General features: G+C 43.3%; 1 protein-coding gene across 4 annotated transcripts in view; it reads left to right on the top strand.

Moving 5' to 3' along the window:
• The window catches only part of CSRNP3 (cysteine and serine rich nuclear protein 3), a 93182-nt gene that overhangs the window by 61161 nt on the left and 16993 nt on the right, over positions 1 to 15028 (top strand). For all 4 annotated transcript variants that reach the window (XM_083496452.1, XM_083496453.1, XM_083496454.1 and 1 more), the window contains one exon: positions 3822 to 3992. In XM_083496452.1, the coding sequence (XP_083352578.1) occupies positions 3822 to 3992 (171 nt within the window). The remainder of the gene's footprint in view (positions 1 to 3821; positions 3993 to 15028) is intronic.

Genomic DNA, 15028 nt, shown 5'->3' on the forward strand with positions numbered 1-15028 from the left:
GTAGAGAGACTTCTGTCTGAGGTGGAAAATTGAGGGATGGAGTCAATGGAAGTGGTTCCAAGTTTGGACCCCTGGCTAAAATCTGCCACCCATTGAAGAACCTGCTGCCTCCTAGTTCTTACTGATTTGCTCTCTCAGCAAAGTGTTGCCAGTGGGAGTAGTGACATCTGCAAAATGACAACATGTGGCATTTTCCTCCCTGGGCCAGTTCTCTTCTGTTAATGGAGCTGCCTGGGAGAAAGTTTTTTGAGAAACAGACAGAGAGCCAGGCTATGGGAGGAGCTTGCTCCTCCCATTTGTCCGCATCCTTCGGGGGTCGAGATGCCAGCTGGCTAGCCCCCAGCTGGATCATGCCCTTCCAGCCGTGATGATCCCTAGATCTCTGGTGTGACGTAAATCAGCGACTCAGACTTCAAAAGCCTGAGCACGCTATATTAGCAGAGCATACTATGCAAACAGAACAGGTGTGAGGCTTGTGAAAACATACTAACAGCTAAAGATTTATTAAGCATAAATCAGGACAAAGAAAACATGTTGTCTCCCTTTCTTCTCAGGGAGACAGATCAAAGCAAAAGCTATACAAACAGACGGAAGTTCCCAGCAGACTGTGCTGGAATGTAAACAGACATGTGACACTTAACAATCCCATGTCTGCTCCTTAAGAAATTCTCAACATCCTCCCCCTTTCCATGTAACCTGTGGCACAGTATTTCAACTCAACTGCAACTGCTGTACATATAACTGAAGTTGTTCTCTGTTAACAACTTTAGACAACAGATCTGCAGGAATCTCGTTTCCTGGCATGTAGGACACCTGAATGAGTCCTTTCCAAAGACACTCCCTTGCACGATGTAACTTTATCTGCAATTACTTGGTTCTTTTCTTTCAACTCTCTGATGCTAGCAAAGCCAAACAGGACCTGTTGTCTTGATACACCTGTGTAGGACATTTCATATTAACCCTGACATCCTTAAACAGTTGCAACAACCATTCACAATCCATAAGTGAATATGACAGTGCATTGAGTTCAGCTTCACAAGACGTCAGGCTCACTGTTGCCTGCTTCTTGCACAGCCAGTCAAACAGACTCTGGTTGTACATGTAGCACACCCCATAAGTGCTTGTGCCAACTGTGGTGTCACTTCTAAAACTTGCATCTGCAAATATCTCAAGACCTCCAGATCCCTGACTAGTGAATCTGAGTCTGTAGTGCATAGTACCTTTTAGATAGTGTGCTATGCGCTTCAGAGCTTTCCAATCCTGAACAGTAGGATTGTTAGCATGTCTGCTAAGCAGATTAGTGCTCACAGCTATATCAGGTCTTGAACATCTGGCAATGAAATTCAGTTTGCCTAGAATGCATCTGTACAATGTAGTGTCATAAAATGCTTCACCAGTATCACCTAACTGGAAATCTGTTACCGTTGGTGTATCCACAGGATTTGCATCAACCAAATTCAGCCTGGTCAATACATCAGCAATTTTCTGAGATTGGTGTACAAAAAAAATCACCTGCCTGGTTTTTCTCTACTTCCAGAGAAAGATAGTTGGATACCTCACCAAGATCCTTCATGTCAAAGTGCTCTCGCAGCTGAGCTAGGGTGCTTTGGTACAAAGCCTGATGCTTCCAAAAGAAAAGAAGATCATCAACAAAGCATACACAATACAGTTTGTTTTGCCCCTCCTCTTTGACAAACACACATGGATCAGCTTTGCCTTGGTGAAAACCTAGAGAAAGCAATGTCTCTGTTAGTTTTGTGTTCCAACACCTGGCACTCTGTTTGAGACCATATAGGGATTTCCGTAGTTTACAGACCATTCCCTTCTGTACCTGCACTTCATCAAGTGGAAGCATATAAATCTCCTCCCCCAGCACCCCGTACAAAAAAGCTGTGTTCACATTGTGATGTGAAACGTGAAGCTCTTCTTCTGCAGCAATCTTGAGTATAAGCCTAATGCTCTCATACTTGACGGTGGGTGAGTAGGTCTCTTGGTAGTCCTGTCCTGGTACCTGTGAAAAACCTCTGGTGATCAATCTGGCTTTGTGTCTTATTACCTTGCCATTCCTTGCCTTAAAGACCCACTTGCTGTCAACCAGCTTCATCCCTGGGACTATTGGAACCAGCTCCCAGGTCTTGTTCCTTTCTAAGGAATCAAGTTCAGCCTTCATGGCTTTAAGCCATGGTTCAACATCCTTTGAGGTTAACTCCTGGACCTCTTGGAAGCTTGAAGGTTCCCACACCTTCTCTGAGCTACTAACAACAGCTGTTGCTGTTTTGGCAAACTCATCAGCATACCTCTTTGGAGGTTTGCCCTTTGTGGCCCTTTCAGATCTGCGTACTAGATGCAAGTCTTCACTCATCTCCTCTTTCTTAGGAGAATGGTGGCCAATGGAAAACAGTGGTTCTTCCAGTTCAGTGTCAGACCCGTCAGATGGTCTGAGTGAGGCCTTCACGCTCCTGTAGTCTGCTGTGTCACTGTCAGCAGCACCAGCACCTCCCACTGAACTGGAATCCGAACCCTGATCATCATCCTCAGCTTCCTCTGCTTCCTCAGCTTCAGGGTGACTCTGGAAAATCCCCACATTGTCCCCCCCCCCCACTTTGCATTGTACTGAACACTCCTGGTAAACCATACCGTATTTGTGTCAGTCATCAGCACTCTGTATGCACCTTTTTTGTACCCCACAAATATGCTATGCACACCACCATTTCCGAGCTTGCTTCTCTGTCGAGTATGGACCCATATGTCAGAATCAAAGATTCTCATGTGCTTGACTTATGGTTTCTTACCAAACATCTTCTCATAGGGAGTACAGCCTATTGGTGCAGAATACCTGTCATTATAAGAATAAACAAAACAATTAAGAGATTCAGCCCAATACTCTTCAGGAAGATTGGCATCATGGAACAAGGTTTTTAGGCCTTGTAGCAAAGTCTGGTTTGCCCTTTCACAAAGTCTATTCTGCCATGGAGATCTTGGACTTGTGAGGTCATGCTGAATCCCATTCTCACGCATGTACCAGAAGGAGTGTAGTTTAGTGCATGCCAAACACTGCCTCAGAAACGCACATGCCTTTTGGAACAGTACTTCCTGTGTTCAGTGGTGTGTGGTCGGTGGACTAGGGGCCTAGGCTAGTCCCCTAAATGTTCCTGGTAAATTGGGGTATTAAAGCCTGGTGCCTCCTTCCCGAAGCCTGGGAAGCTTCTACCAAGCTTAGGGAGGGAGATGTGATGCTCACACTTGTGACATGGCCCCCCCTCCAATCGCCCTTGCAAGCTGGTGCCTCTGTCCCTAACTGTCCCTGTATGGAAAATTTCACTGCACACCTTGTTGTGTGTCACCATACCCAGCCGGGAACAGGAGTCTCTCCCCCCCCCCGCCCCACCTTCTACATCCTTTCTTACAAGATTTATTGAAACCTGAAAAAAGGGAAACTGTAGGACTTTCCCCCATCAGATCAGTTTTGTATGAGGTCTAGTTTTGGAACATTCAGCGGCAACTTTATTAGCATTACCAATTAGTTGGATACATGGATTTAAATTTTCTGTGAAAAGCAGTGTTACTTGTTACAGTGATTATTTAGATGTTAGGGTTTTCTTAAACTCCTTAATAAGACAAAGGAGGGAACCTAGGAAATTCTCTTGCCTCAAATGTTGACACTTCTATCTCCCTGCCCCCCTCCCTCACTGGAACTTATTCATGAGAAGCTTGAGCATTTCTAGTATTAGAAAACCCATCTCAGAATGACTTTAAAGACCTTGATTGCCCGGTCTGCAGTCAAATGTTTCCTTGCTTCATTGCACCTGTTCCTCTTGCAGGTACATGTGACAGTGCTGCAGCTATGAGTGGAATTTTAAAGAGGAAGTTTGAAGAAGTTGATGGCTCTTCGCCCTGCTCTTCGGTGCGGGAATCGGATGACGACGTTTCTAGCAGTGAAAGCGCTGACAGTGGTGATAGTGTCAACCCATCCACTTCAAATCATTTCACCCGTAAGTAATAAACCTAGAGAGTGAAGCTCTGTAGATTAAAACGTTCAAATGATGTTCCATGCTTTTGTCCCCTTTGTTTACTATACTTACTGAATAATGCCTGCATTCTTCAGTGCAGTGGGCAATAGACTGGTTTGGCCCCATGGTAATATGCACTTATGCAGCACCACACATTTTAGGTCATTTGCATGGTGCTGGGTGTGTTGAAACTGGCCCTGATCAGGCGAATGACTTTGCCGTGGAACCATGTGGCTGAACTAGACCTAAATTGGCCAGGATCTTGAGAAGCTTATACTTGAAGAACTGTCTTTGGTCATATGAACCAGCCTGGGCATTAAGATCTGGTCTGTATCCAATTGTCTTCAGATGCATAGCAGTCAACAATGAGGAACAGGGCCTTAGCTTATGGAATGCCCTCCCGGGAGAGATCCGCCTGACTCCATCATTGCTTGACTTTCTCAGGGCAAATGACCTATTTATTTCAAAAGGCATCCAGCTGAAATACAGCACCCAACTAGTGGCTTTATAGACAGCTTGATCTGGATGTGCTTGTTATTTTTAATGCTTTATGTAATGATCAATCATTTACATTGTCTTTATTTAATATTGTCTTGTTGTCGTCTATAGTCTGCTTTGAATATTCTGTATAGAAAAGCAGACTACAAATGTATCAAAATATAAATAAGAGAACAAACAGGATATGTATAAAATAGTGTAACCCGTTGTTGCACAAGCTAGTAATCATCACGTTTATAAGAGAATAGAGTGGGTGTGCTTTGGGTTTATCATACAGTTTCTGCTGTTGCCCCATTATAGTAAAGATAGCAGTTCTGTTAATATAGTTGGCTCTGAATAATCTAAGAATACCAATGTAGGTCAGTCATTATAATCCTACTCTTCTGCTGCCTATTCTGAAGTTTTAGATTCCTTCTCTCTGCTTATTGAACAGCAGGAATAATTGGGCAGAGAGAAAGACATTTCAGTGTGAAGCTATAAAAGTTTCAGCATTGATTCTAATGGTTCCCCGAATGGTGGCATAAGAAAGGGAAGAAATATCCCCAAGTGGGTTTGACAAAGGGGGTGGGGATAACTCACAGATGGAGCACATGATTTGGTCCAAGGTTTAAACCCCAAGGTTTAATCCTAGGTGGGGCTGGGAAAGGCTGGTCTGAAATCCCAGAAAGTCACTGACAGATGGTGTATAGACAGTAGTACTAGAAGAACCAATGGTCTGATTTGATTTAAAGCAATTATTATGTTCCAGAGAGATTGAGTGTGTCCATGAGTTTGTGGTTAGAGTTCTCTGGTGAGCAGTGGGAACCCACAAGGGGGAATTTGGGGGGAGAAAGAGGGGGACAGTTTCCAAAAAACACATGGGTTTAGCTTGGTTATGGAATATGAAGGGCCTCCCAAGGAGAGGAAAGGAGGTTTCTTGTTATGGCTGTAAGGGTGTGAGTAGGGCTGTGTACACACATAGCCACTGAAATGCACAGGGGTCATTTTTCCACTGTGTGTTCTTGTACATAGGGCACTGTGGTCTAAATCACTGAGCCTCTTGGGCTTGACGATCAGAAGGTCGGCGGTTCGAGTCCCCATGACGGTGTGGGCTCCCGTTGCTCTGTCCCAGCTCCTGCTAACCTAGCAGTTTGAAAGCACACCAGTGCAAGTAGATAAATAGGTACTGCTGTGGCGGGAAGATAAATGACATTTCCATGTGCTCTGGTTTCCGTCACGGTGTCCCGTTGCACCAGGAGCGGTTTAGTCATGCTGGCCACATGACTCGGAAAGCTGTCTGTGGATGAACGCTGGCTCCCTCGGTGTGAAAGCCAGATGAGCGCTGCAACCCCAAACTCCTTTGACTGGACTTAACTGTCCAGGGGTCCTTTACCTTTTACCTTTACACACCTTCACATTGTAGCATCATCTAAAGCAGCAGCTACTGTCAGTGTTGTCTATACACACTGGTGGGAGCATTTTCTTACTAATGTGCAACAGGTTTCTCTTTTCCCCTCCCCTCAATTGATGTTTCCATAAACTTTTTTGAAAAACATACTTTTTCACAAACTTTCAAAAGAGAGGGGCTGGAAACTGGTGTGTTGATATACTGATATGCAAATGATACATATTGGTATATGGAGGCGATGTTAGTGGCACAGCCCTATAATGTCAGTAGGCCTGCCCTGATAGGAAGTGACCTGAGGACGCATTCTATGTGTACACATGTACTCAGCAAGCGCTTGAGAAGGGCATTCTCCGCACAAAATGGGTTTAAACTGTTCTAGCACAATGCACTTTTGACTGACAAAATAGTGTGGGGCAAGGACTACATGGGGATGCTGCTGTGTGTATAGCACATCCAAAAGGTGTCTGCATCCAATGCTGACTGCACATTATTATGCAATGTGTACACTCCCTTAGAGAGACACTGAGATGTGGAAGAATCTATGACTGGGCATCTGAGTAAGGTGATTTTTTTTTTAACCTGGTAGATTTTTATGTGAGATTTTACTGAGTTTTTAAAGTGTGTTTTGTATTGCATTTTATTGGAAATGTGGGATATAAACTGCAAAATAAAATACTGCTAATCATCTTTGTATTATGACAGTGCATTGCACATGGCAGGGCTGGCAACTGTATGTGCAGCCATCAGTGCTTAAGTATCTGGTATGGGCATTCTAGGTCAGCTTGAAGATTCATAGATTCTTTATAAATACTAAGCACTGTCTATTAGTGCAGTGGCAGATAACATGAACAAATGATTAGACCATTTCTGGCACTGCAGTGTATGCTAGTAGAATTCAGAACAATGCAATGGAAGGCAATATTGTGGTCTATGTCTTCAATAACGTCGCTTTTCACGGCAGCTGTATTTTCAGGTTGCTTTGCGAAACAAAGTACTATATTCACTGTTTTAAAAAAGAGTGCTCTGTGAAACAAATTACTCTTTCCTTATAGCTGAAGATGGAAACTAAATGTTGCAAACAGTTTAGTTTGTGGTATTGACAGCTGCTGGGTGCAGAAATAGCATGCCTACTCTAGGCAAGAGTTTGCTTATGATTATGCTGATATTTTGTAAAGATGAGGATTTGCCTGGGAGTAGCAAAGAAAAAGGCTCACTTTAAATTGGTTGGTTTTGATGGTTGGAGAGTAAAATTGATGTTTTATAGCACACACATTTGAGGGGGCGGGAGGAAGAATATTCTTAAGCTTGGGACCCACAGTCAAGTGCAGGTTTCGTTGCAATGACTGCAAATAATCTAGAGTCAGTTCATATCTTCTGCAACCTGTTTAGTCAATGATTTGGGCTGATCGGGGTTGTAGTCTAACAACATTTGGGGACCCAAGTTGAAGAGCATTGATCTAGAGTAATGTTTCTCAAAGAGTAGGGCCTTGGGCCACTTTTAGATGGGCCGCATTGGTACAGCCTTCCCCAGTGCCTCTTCACTTGCTTGGCTACAGAAAGGAAGGGGATAAGAGATGTAAGCTGTTAGAGGAGGGGGAAATTAATGTAAAAGGACCAGGGTTCAGGGGTAGGTGCGGTTGGGGAGGGAAGGATGAAAGAAACAGGCAGTTTGAGAGGTGGTGGGATAAGGTACAAGATGAGTGTGAGAGGAGAATGGTAGAAAAGACAGGAGATGGGTAAAAATACTTTGAGGGGCACGTGGGGGGGGGAATAGAAAAGAAAAGGGCTTCTCCAGTTAGAACCTCTGGGTCAAATTCTGCCTAAAAGGTAGAAGCTGGGTCACAATACCTCCTGAGCAAATGTCATTGCTTAGGAAACGATTGCTGCACAGCCAGAAATTGCTTTCCTAAATGTAATCAAAATTTGGTGTGAATTAACCAGGAAGAACAACAAATCATAATTTTTCAACTAGAAGACAACCCTGTCTTCAACAACTTGTATCATTTGTGAAGATAAACTGGCATAATTCCCCCCTAGCCCATTTATTTGGTTATTTATTTATAGAATCTTTTGCCCATCCTTCACCATAAGGTCCCAGCAATAAAGAGTGTGTCTGTGTGTGTGTTGCAAGCCCAACACAGTTATAAAAACACATACAAGTATTCCACATGGGACAGAACAGTATAAATTTCAGACTGCTCAGAGCAGAGACATTTGGAATAAAGGGACATGCTTTTGTCCTATGGCTCTTTCTTCCAGAATTGTGGAGTGTCTTAAAAACAAGGAGACACTAAGTCGAATTGGTTTGGGTCAGTTTCCAAATGGCTACTGTCACCAGAATTCACAAAACGCTGTAATCGTAGCTAAGAACACTGTTTGTCAGCTATAGGCAAAACACAATAAGAAATGAAATTACCAGTTTTCATTACTACACGTCTCTTTCTGTTGAATAAGCTATAAGGGTGCACAGCTTGGTGTTTTGTCCTTTAGTCTGCTATAGTATATGATTTGCATCAGACAACATGTTCCAGGTTTCAAAGTTGCTGTACAGGAAAAAAAAGCAATGATAATAATAATGAAAACAATAAATCCGCTCTTCCTAATGTAGTCCATGGATTGTGGCTCTGTCAGGAAATAACCTTGGTGATGAGGTTGAGAAAGGGAGTTGGCGCAGAGCCAGCAGCCTGCCTAGCATTGAAGCAAAGCTGTTGCTGCTTCAGAAAGAGCCTTGAATAGGAGTCTCATCTGGTTATTAAACCAGACAGTGGAGAGATATTTTCCCTCCTGGGAAGCAGTTACAAACCTCAGGCGCTGAAGCGATGTGAGTGCATGTGACGATTGCATTTCAAAGCATCCTGCGCCCTGAACTTGGGAGAATGAAATGCAGCTTGCATAAGTGAACAGGAACGCTTGGACTCCCTGACCTAGTCCCTTATTTTTTAAACGCGACTCCAACCAATGCCAGTGACTTCTTTTAAAACACAAAAACAAAAAAACAAAAACCATGTACAGCTGTGGCATCAAAGCCCTCAAATTAATGAATGGTAGACTTGCCAACAAAAGCAAACCACAACCTATATAAACAGCAAAGTAAATCCTTCTATAACAAGGCACACTGAAATGTATTTTTGACTTCTGACCTCGTCCATCTGCCTAATGGAATAATAGGCTATTCTCCCGGGGCCTCTGTGTAATGTCTTTGTCATTCTGGGTCGGGAATAAAATAAAATGGCCTGATCACACTTCAGTCAGCCAGTTGTGCTGTCTGTCATACTTAAGTTGGCTAGGGCAGCTTTTCTAAGATCTTGTGAAGGTGTCAGGGGCATACCTGGAATGGTTCAGTTAGGTTTGTGGAGAGTGGAAATTATGATGGGTGCCCATCCTTTATGGGGGTAAGGAATATAGGCCAGTGAAAGAAGTAACATCATGGAACAGATGTTGGGACTAGAGCCTGATTCTCACGTAGGTGTTCATTGTTCTGGGGCTACAGGATCTAGTGATGACTTGTGACTACACTGTGGAAAGGACAGGCAAACCAGTCTGTTTCCGTCCCATGTCATTTTTGCATGCATTCACCCATAATTCAATTTTGTTCTTCATTAATCATGCGGTCCTTTTTTGGGGGGGGGGGTGGAAATCCACATTTAAATACATATTAAAGTATGTGCTCTGTATCCAACAAGGTCAAACTCAGGGTATGCTTATTGAAATCAAATCATTTAAGTTAGTTATGCCCATTGATTTCAGTGGGTTTTCCTCTGAGGTTGCCCTGTATTTTAAATGCATTTTCTCTGAAAGTATGCATTTCTGAATATATTTTCTCTCGGAGCACACATTTTAAAAAGCTACTTTGCGACCTTTTTTGGAGCTAAGAACTGCATCAGTACATTTGGGAAGTGTGAAAGCTGGTGGGTAGCCTAACAGCCCAATCCTAACCTTACCTACTCAGAAGTAAATCCTATTCAAGTCAGGCAGGTAGAGTTAGGATTACAGCCTAAGTTCCGAGAGCTGAATGTTAGACTGCGAGTTGCAGATCAGATCAGTTCGTGTCAGAATTTGCAGATACTGCTTTTCTCAAGCATCCCTAGGCTATGGATATAGGATTGTCATATCCCTTAAATCACATGCAGTCCTTTTCAGTGGAGTCATTTGACACATTTAGCTCTGCCGGTCAATAAAAAGATACTCATCAACTGCAGAAAAATCAAACGATGTGGCACGTTATGTGTGAACTAGTCCACACATTGCGAGAAGTTTGGTCACACTTTTGAAGGTTTACAATCTTGTTCCCTTCACACCTGTTCCACAGCAAACCAGGCTTGACACTAGAAACAGAATGCTCTGTCTAGGGCTTTCAGTATATTGATTGGGACCCCAGGACCTGGTGTGCATATGCAAAATACTTCCACATGTGCACATTGGCTCATGGGGCGTCACTCTGGAGAATCTCCAGGAGGAGAGGACTACCTGTGGAACGCTGAGCATTCCATCACACTTGGGCTTTTACTGTGTGGACAGAGCACAAATATTTTTCTACATTGCCCACAAGACCCACTATTTGGTCCTGCTGCCCTTGCCTTTAGTTTGAAGAAGCTGTCACTATGGCTATTGTTCAGAGTTGTAGAAAGAGTTGGCGGGAGGGTCTTTTGGTTTCAGACATCATGGGGGCCTAAGGTGCATGGGAATTTAGATGTGCTGTGTAAACCATCTCAGAAACCACCACATATTTAGGAGGGGGAGACAATAAAAAATGTGGAACAGACTGAAGAAAATGAAGGAGGGAATGGAAATAAAAGAGGATAATGAGAAAAATGGAGAGGTGCAATTGCGAGTGAAGGATATCCTGAAGGATTGCTACTGGTGAGCGAAGGCTGATCAGGTGGTGTTTCCTTGCAGAGTGCTCTGAGAAGACACTGTTGGCTTAAATACAAAATGTAAAACATAAACTATAAAAAAGCAGACTGCTTTGGAGAATGGATTTAGGGTTTGAGGCCAAGGTGAGCTATGCCACAACTGTATTTAAATAGCTACTAAGAGTAGCTTTGAACATAGTCCAAGTACGACTTGAAAATCTTACTGAATGCACTGCTAGGTTTATTTATTCAGCATCCCTTTATGGTAATGATTAGAGATACTGGTAAGAAAATCTGCAGGCTTCCCCACACAAAGTTGGACGAAAAGGAAAATGTTACACAGAAAGCAAATTACTTAGACCAGTCCTATGCATTGTGACTCAGAAGTCTTGTTGAGTTCAATTAAACTTACCGTGAAGTAAAAGGGTATAGGACTACAGCTTAAATTGTTGTTGTTGTTTTTTTAAAAAAAATATTTATGAAATTGATGAATACCTAATTATGTAAATAGATTATGACCCCTTTTTATTAAACAATATTGTAAACAATATTTACAAACAGTAAAAACTAGTCTGCAGAACAAGCATCAGCAAGAACAATCAATCCCTCAAATATATCAAAACTTAAGCAGAGAAGAACAGTAAAATGCCAATAAAATCAAATACTGTGGTCCCTGGAAGGGTGTACCAGGGGCCATAGGATAGAGTGGTTATGGCCTGAGGGAGGAGAAGGAGGTCCACCCTCACAAAGCCCCACAAGTTGCAGGCCTAGAAACTTCTGCCTACCTTGTTCCTCCACCATCAGCGTTCAGTGGTGGCAAAGGCAAAAATGCTTTGTGTATTTTGCTTAGTCACATTACAACTTGAGCTCTGCCCAGGGCTCACAGCAGCATTCAGCAGAATCAACTCAGAAAACCTTCGAACTTATGTATAAATTGGAATTAAAGCTATGACAGAAATGTTGTGACTGTGAGGCTAAGATTTAGACTAGAAAGCTCTTGACACAATAAATGTTAGTTGAAGTGTAGGATTAAAAACTGCCCTTTTGGGCTGCGTATCTTAGTGTTCTGTGTGCGTAGTATTGTAACCTGATTTGGACTAAGTCTCACTGAAGTCAACGGGACTAGCTTCTGGTTCTGGTTCCAGTATTTACAATTGCGTTGACAGGAGCCAAGCCATGGTTTGGTTTAGCATTACATCTCAACCCAGGTTCATGGTTTGTTTATCTCCAAACAAACCATGAGCTATAACCAAGGTTTGTTTTGGGCTCATTGCTCAGTGGTTTGTATGGGGGAAACAAATCACACCCCTGGGTTTGGATGTAACACTAAGCCAAATAAGGTCATCTGTGCTTATATTCCATTCAGTCAGACTAGACAGTGGTGCAGTAGATATTCCTTCCTGGTATCCTCTGGTTGGTTAAGAGGCCAGTGCTCATGTAAGACAAGGGTGTCTCCTTTCCTGAATAGGCTGTGGTTGCAGTTTGGTCCACGTTTAGATTTGCAAGGATCCAAATTAAAAGCTTGATGTATTGGAGCCCCATATATCTCAGCAGCAGTGCACATGACTTGCACATACAAAATCCTAAATTCAGTCCCTTGCAATCTCAAGTTAATGGAGCTTGGAAAGCAGGGCTGGGAGAGAACCTTCTGCCTGCAACCTTTGGAGAGCAGTGGCCAGTCAGAACAGACCAAAACTGGGCTAGATGGACTAGTCCTGTGACTCAACAGAAGGCATCTCTTTGTCTGCAAGAAAGAACAAAGCTATTTTTGGAGTGCACATTAAGGCGGCATCTGTTTTGTTTCTTTAGATTTCATTTTGTTTAGTGCATGACGTTAAAGTCCATTAGCGTCCGTGAGCCTTTCGTCTGGCTTTGCTTTCTAGGATGGCTGTTAAAAGTGGGCCTTTTGGAAAAGTGATGTTTTGACCTGGATTACCGCGATGATGAATTACACTTGACAGTCCTATCTTGTTAAGACTTGATGAATACTATGTGGGAAATCCAGGGAGTGGGTGTAGAATGGGGTTAATCCTTTTTATTAGAATGTTCCAGCACAGCACTGAGAATACATCAAAAAGCAGGAAAATGGGTTAGTGGCTTTAAGAATAGCCTTGTCGTCTGCCACGTTGCTTTAAAAAACAAAAGGAAAAAGAAACTGTAGCTGCTCTGTGCTACACGCTCTTGCCTTGAGACTTCCCCTCTCCCTAAAATATTTCTCTGATGGCAGTAAACGAATTGCATTGCCCTGCTGGTTGTAAACCTGCGGGTACTCTGTTGCGGAGCCATATGGCTCACATTTATTTTAATGTGCCTTTGACAGGAGGAGAATAGCTGAGACTGCTGAGGAAAGTGCTTACACTTTGGATTCCAGCCAGCGAAAGCTCAATTTATTTATGTTTAGTAACTGAGTAACTTCTTTTTACAGTAGAAATGGTGCTTGAAAAAGATTAAAAGACTTGACATGTCATTTATGCTACTTTTTCTCGCCGCCGCCCCCCCCCCCCATTTTCTTTTTTGCAAACAAGGCAAACATGCTTTCCATTCACAGCATCAGTTTATTTTTAACTGAGCCAAGACCCCCCCACCTCCACCCGCCGGTGGAATTCCGTGATCTATTTTTGGAAAGCTTGGTAGAATTTGCTTAAGCAAGATTATGTGTAAGGAGTTTCCTCATACGAAGACCAACTAAAGGTCACATTGGATCTCTAAGTCTCAGAGAGGCATCTCACTCAAAATTGACACAGGATAGAGCCTAGTTGATGGGCCGGAAACACCAGATGCTGTTGCCTTACTGGAGCTAATCGTGTGTGAAACCACTCAGCAGTCTGGACAGGAGACCACTGAGAACCTTGTGCAAGAGCAGGATATAAAATCAGGGGGTGATCTAGGAGATGCTTTATTTGGAGATAAAACCTGGAGCTTCATACTTAACAAGGAACACATTCTGTGCCAATTTCAGCTCTTATCCAAACAAATGGCCAGATTCTGGTAAGACGGTTTTGTCCCTGGTCACGCGCCTGTGGCAAACAGGCTTTCCGTGCAATCAGGCAGGAAGCTTTCGTGACTTGGAAGAGGGTGTTAATTTGCCACATGTAGCAATAAGGATGCACCTCAGCTGTGCCTTCAGATGATGCCTGCTTCCTCACATGGCTGTCCCTTGCTGAATGGGAGCAAATGTGTATTAATAATGTTCCAGGTTGCAATTAAAAAATAAAAGCAATGAAATAATGGCTGTAAAGTAATATAGGCCCTCTGTGATAGTGTACTCAGTTATTTATGGAGCTAATAAAACAGGCCACCTGGAGGTATAAATGAAACAGATCTATAATTGCTTCCTATAGGAAAAAGATTGTGTTTTTGGTAGAAAGGTATTCTGTTTCCGTTTCCAGAAGTCCTGGGCTTTAGCAGTGCTAGAGGTCTAAAAGGTAATAAAAAAAGCAGCCAGTGTTTTTCTACACTAATTGTATCTAGAGATAATACTCCATCTCATGTTGTCATTGTGTTGGGCAGTTTCATGTGCACAAGAGAAAGTTACATTGATTATTTCATACCTGGCTCACTTTTGTTACCAGGTTTTGGCTAGGTTGTGCGATGGCCTTGGTATGGATGGGGTCACTGAAGAATAGGAAGCACCAAAGATGAATGGAAGCATCTGTTGAGAGCATGATGGAAGGGAACCTCTTCCATGCTGACTTGCCTCTCATGGAACCTTAAAGCTGGTAGCAAGGAATCTGTAGCCATTTATCTTGCTGCTGTTGAGCTCCAACTCCCATCAGCCCCAGCCAGCATGGCCAATAGTCAGGGATAATGGGAACTGGAGTCCAGCAAACTACAGGCACCAGGCCCATTGGCAGACCAACAAAGATGTCTGCAAGCAAGCCTTGAAGGCTGGCAACATTAAACTTGCCATGTGGGAATCCCTTGCAGACAACCACAGTGCCTGGAGACAATCAGGTTGTATATCCACAGCAGTGACCAGAGGAGGAATGACCACCGGGAGGAGCTCAGAGAGAAGAAACGCCTGGCATACCTGCATCAGCACAACCTGATGCCTTCTTCTGCCCCAGCTGCAGCAAAACATGTGTCTCCCATGTCGGTCTTTACGGCCACAGCAGGCGCTGTAACTCTCCAGTTGTTAGAATTCACCCCCAAGGGTGCACTCTTCCATTGTCTCCCAAGACAGGTGGATGGTGACAAATATCAGCATATCATAATCCCCAACCCCTGCTTTAAGCCTTGCAGAGAATTCTGCAGCATGTTCAGAGGTGCACACGCTAACT

Source organism: Podarcis liolepis, assembly GCF_965112155.1.
Source record: "Podarcis liolepis genome assembly, chromosome: 1".
NCBI lineage: Eukaryota > Metazoa > Chordata > Lepidosauria > Squamata > Lacertidae > Podarcis > Podarcis liolepis.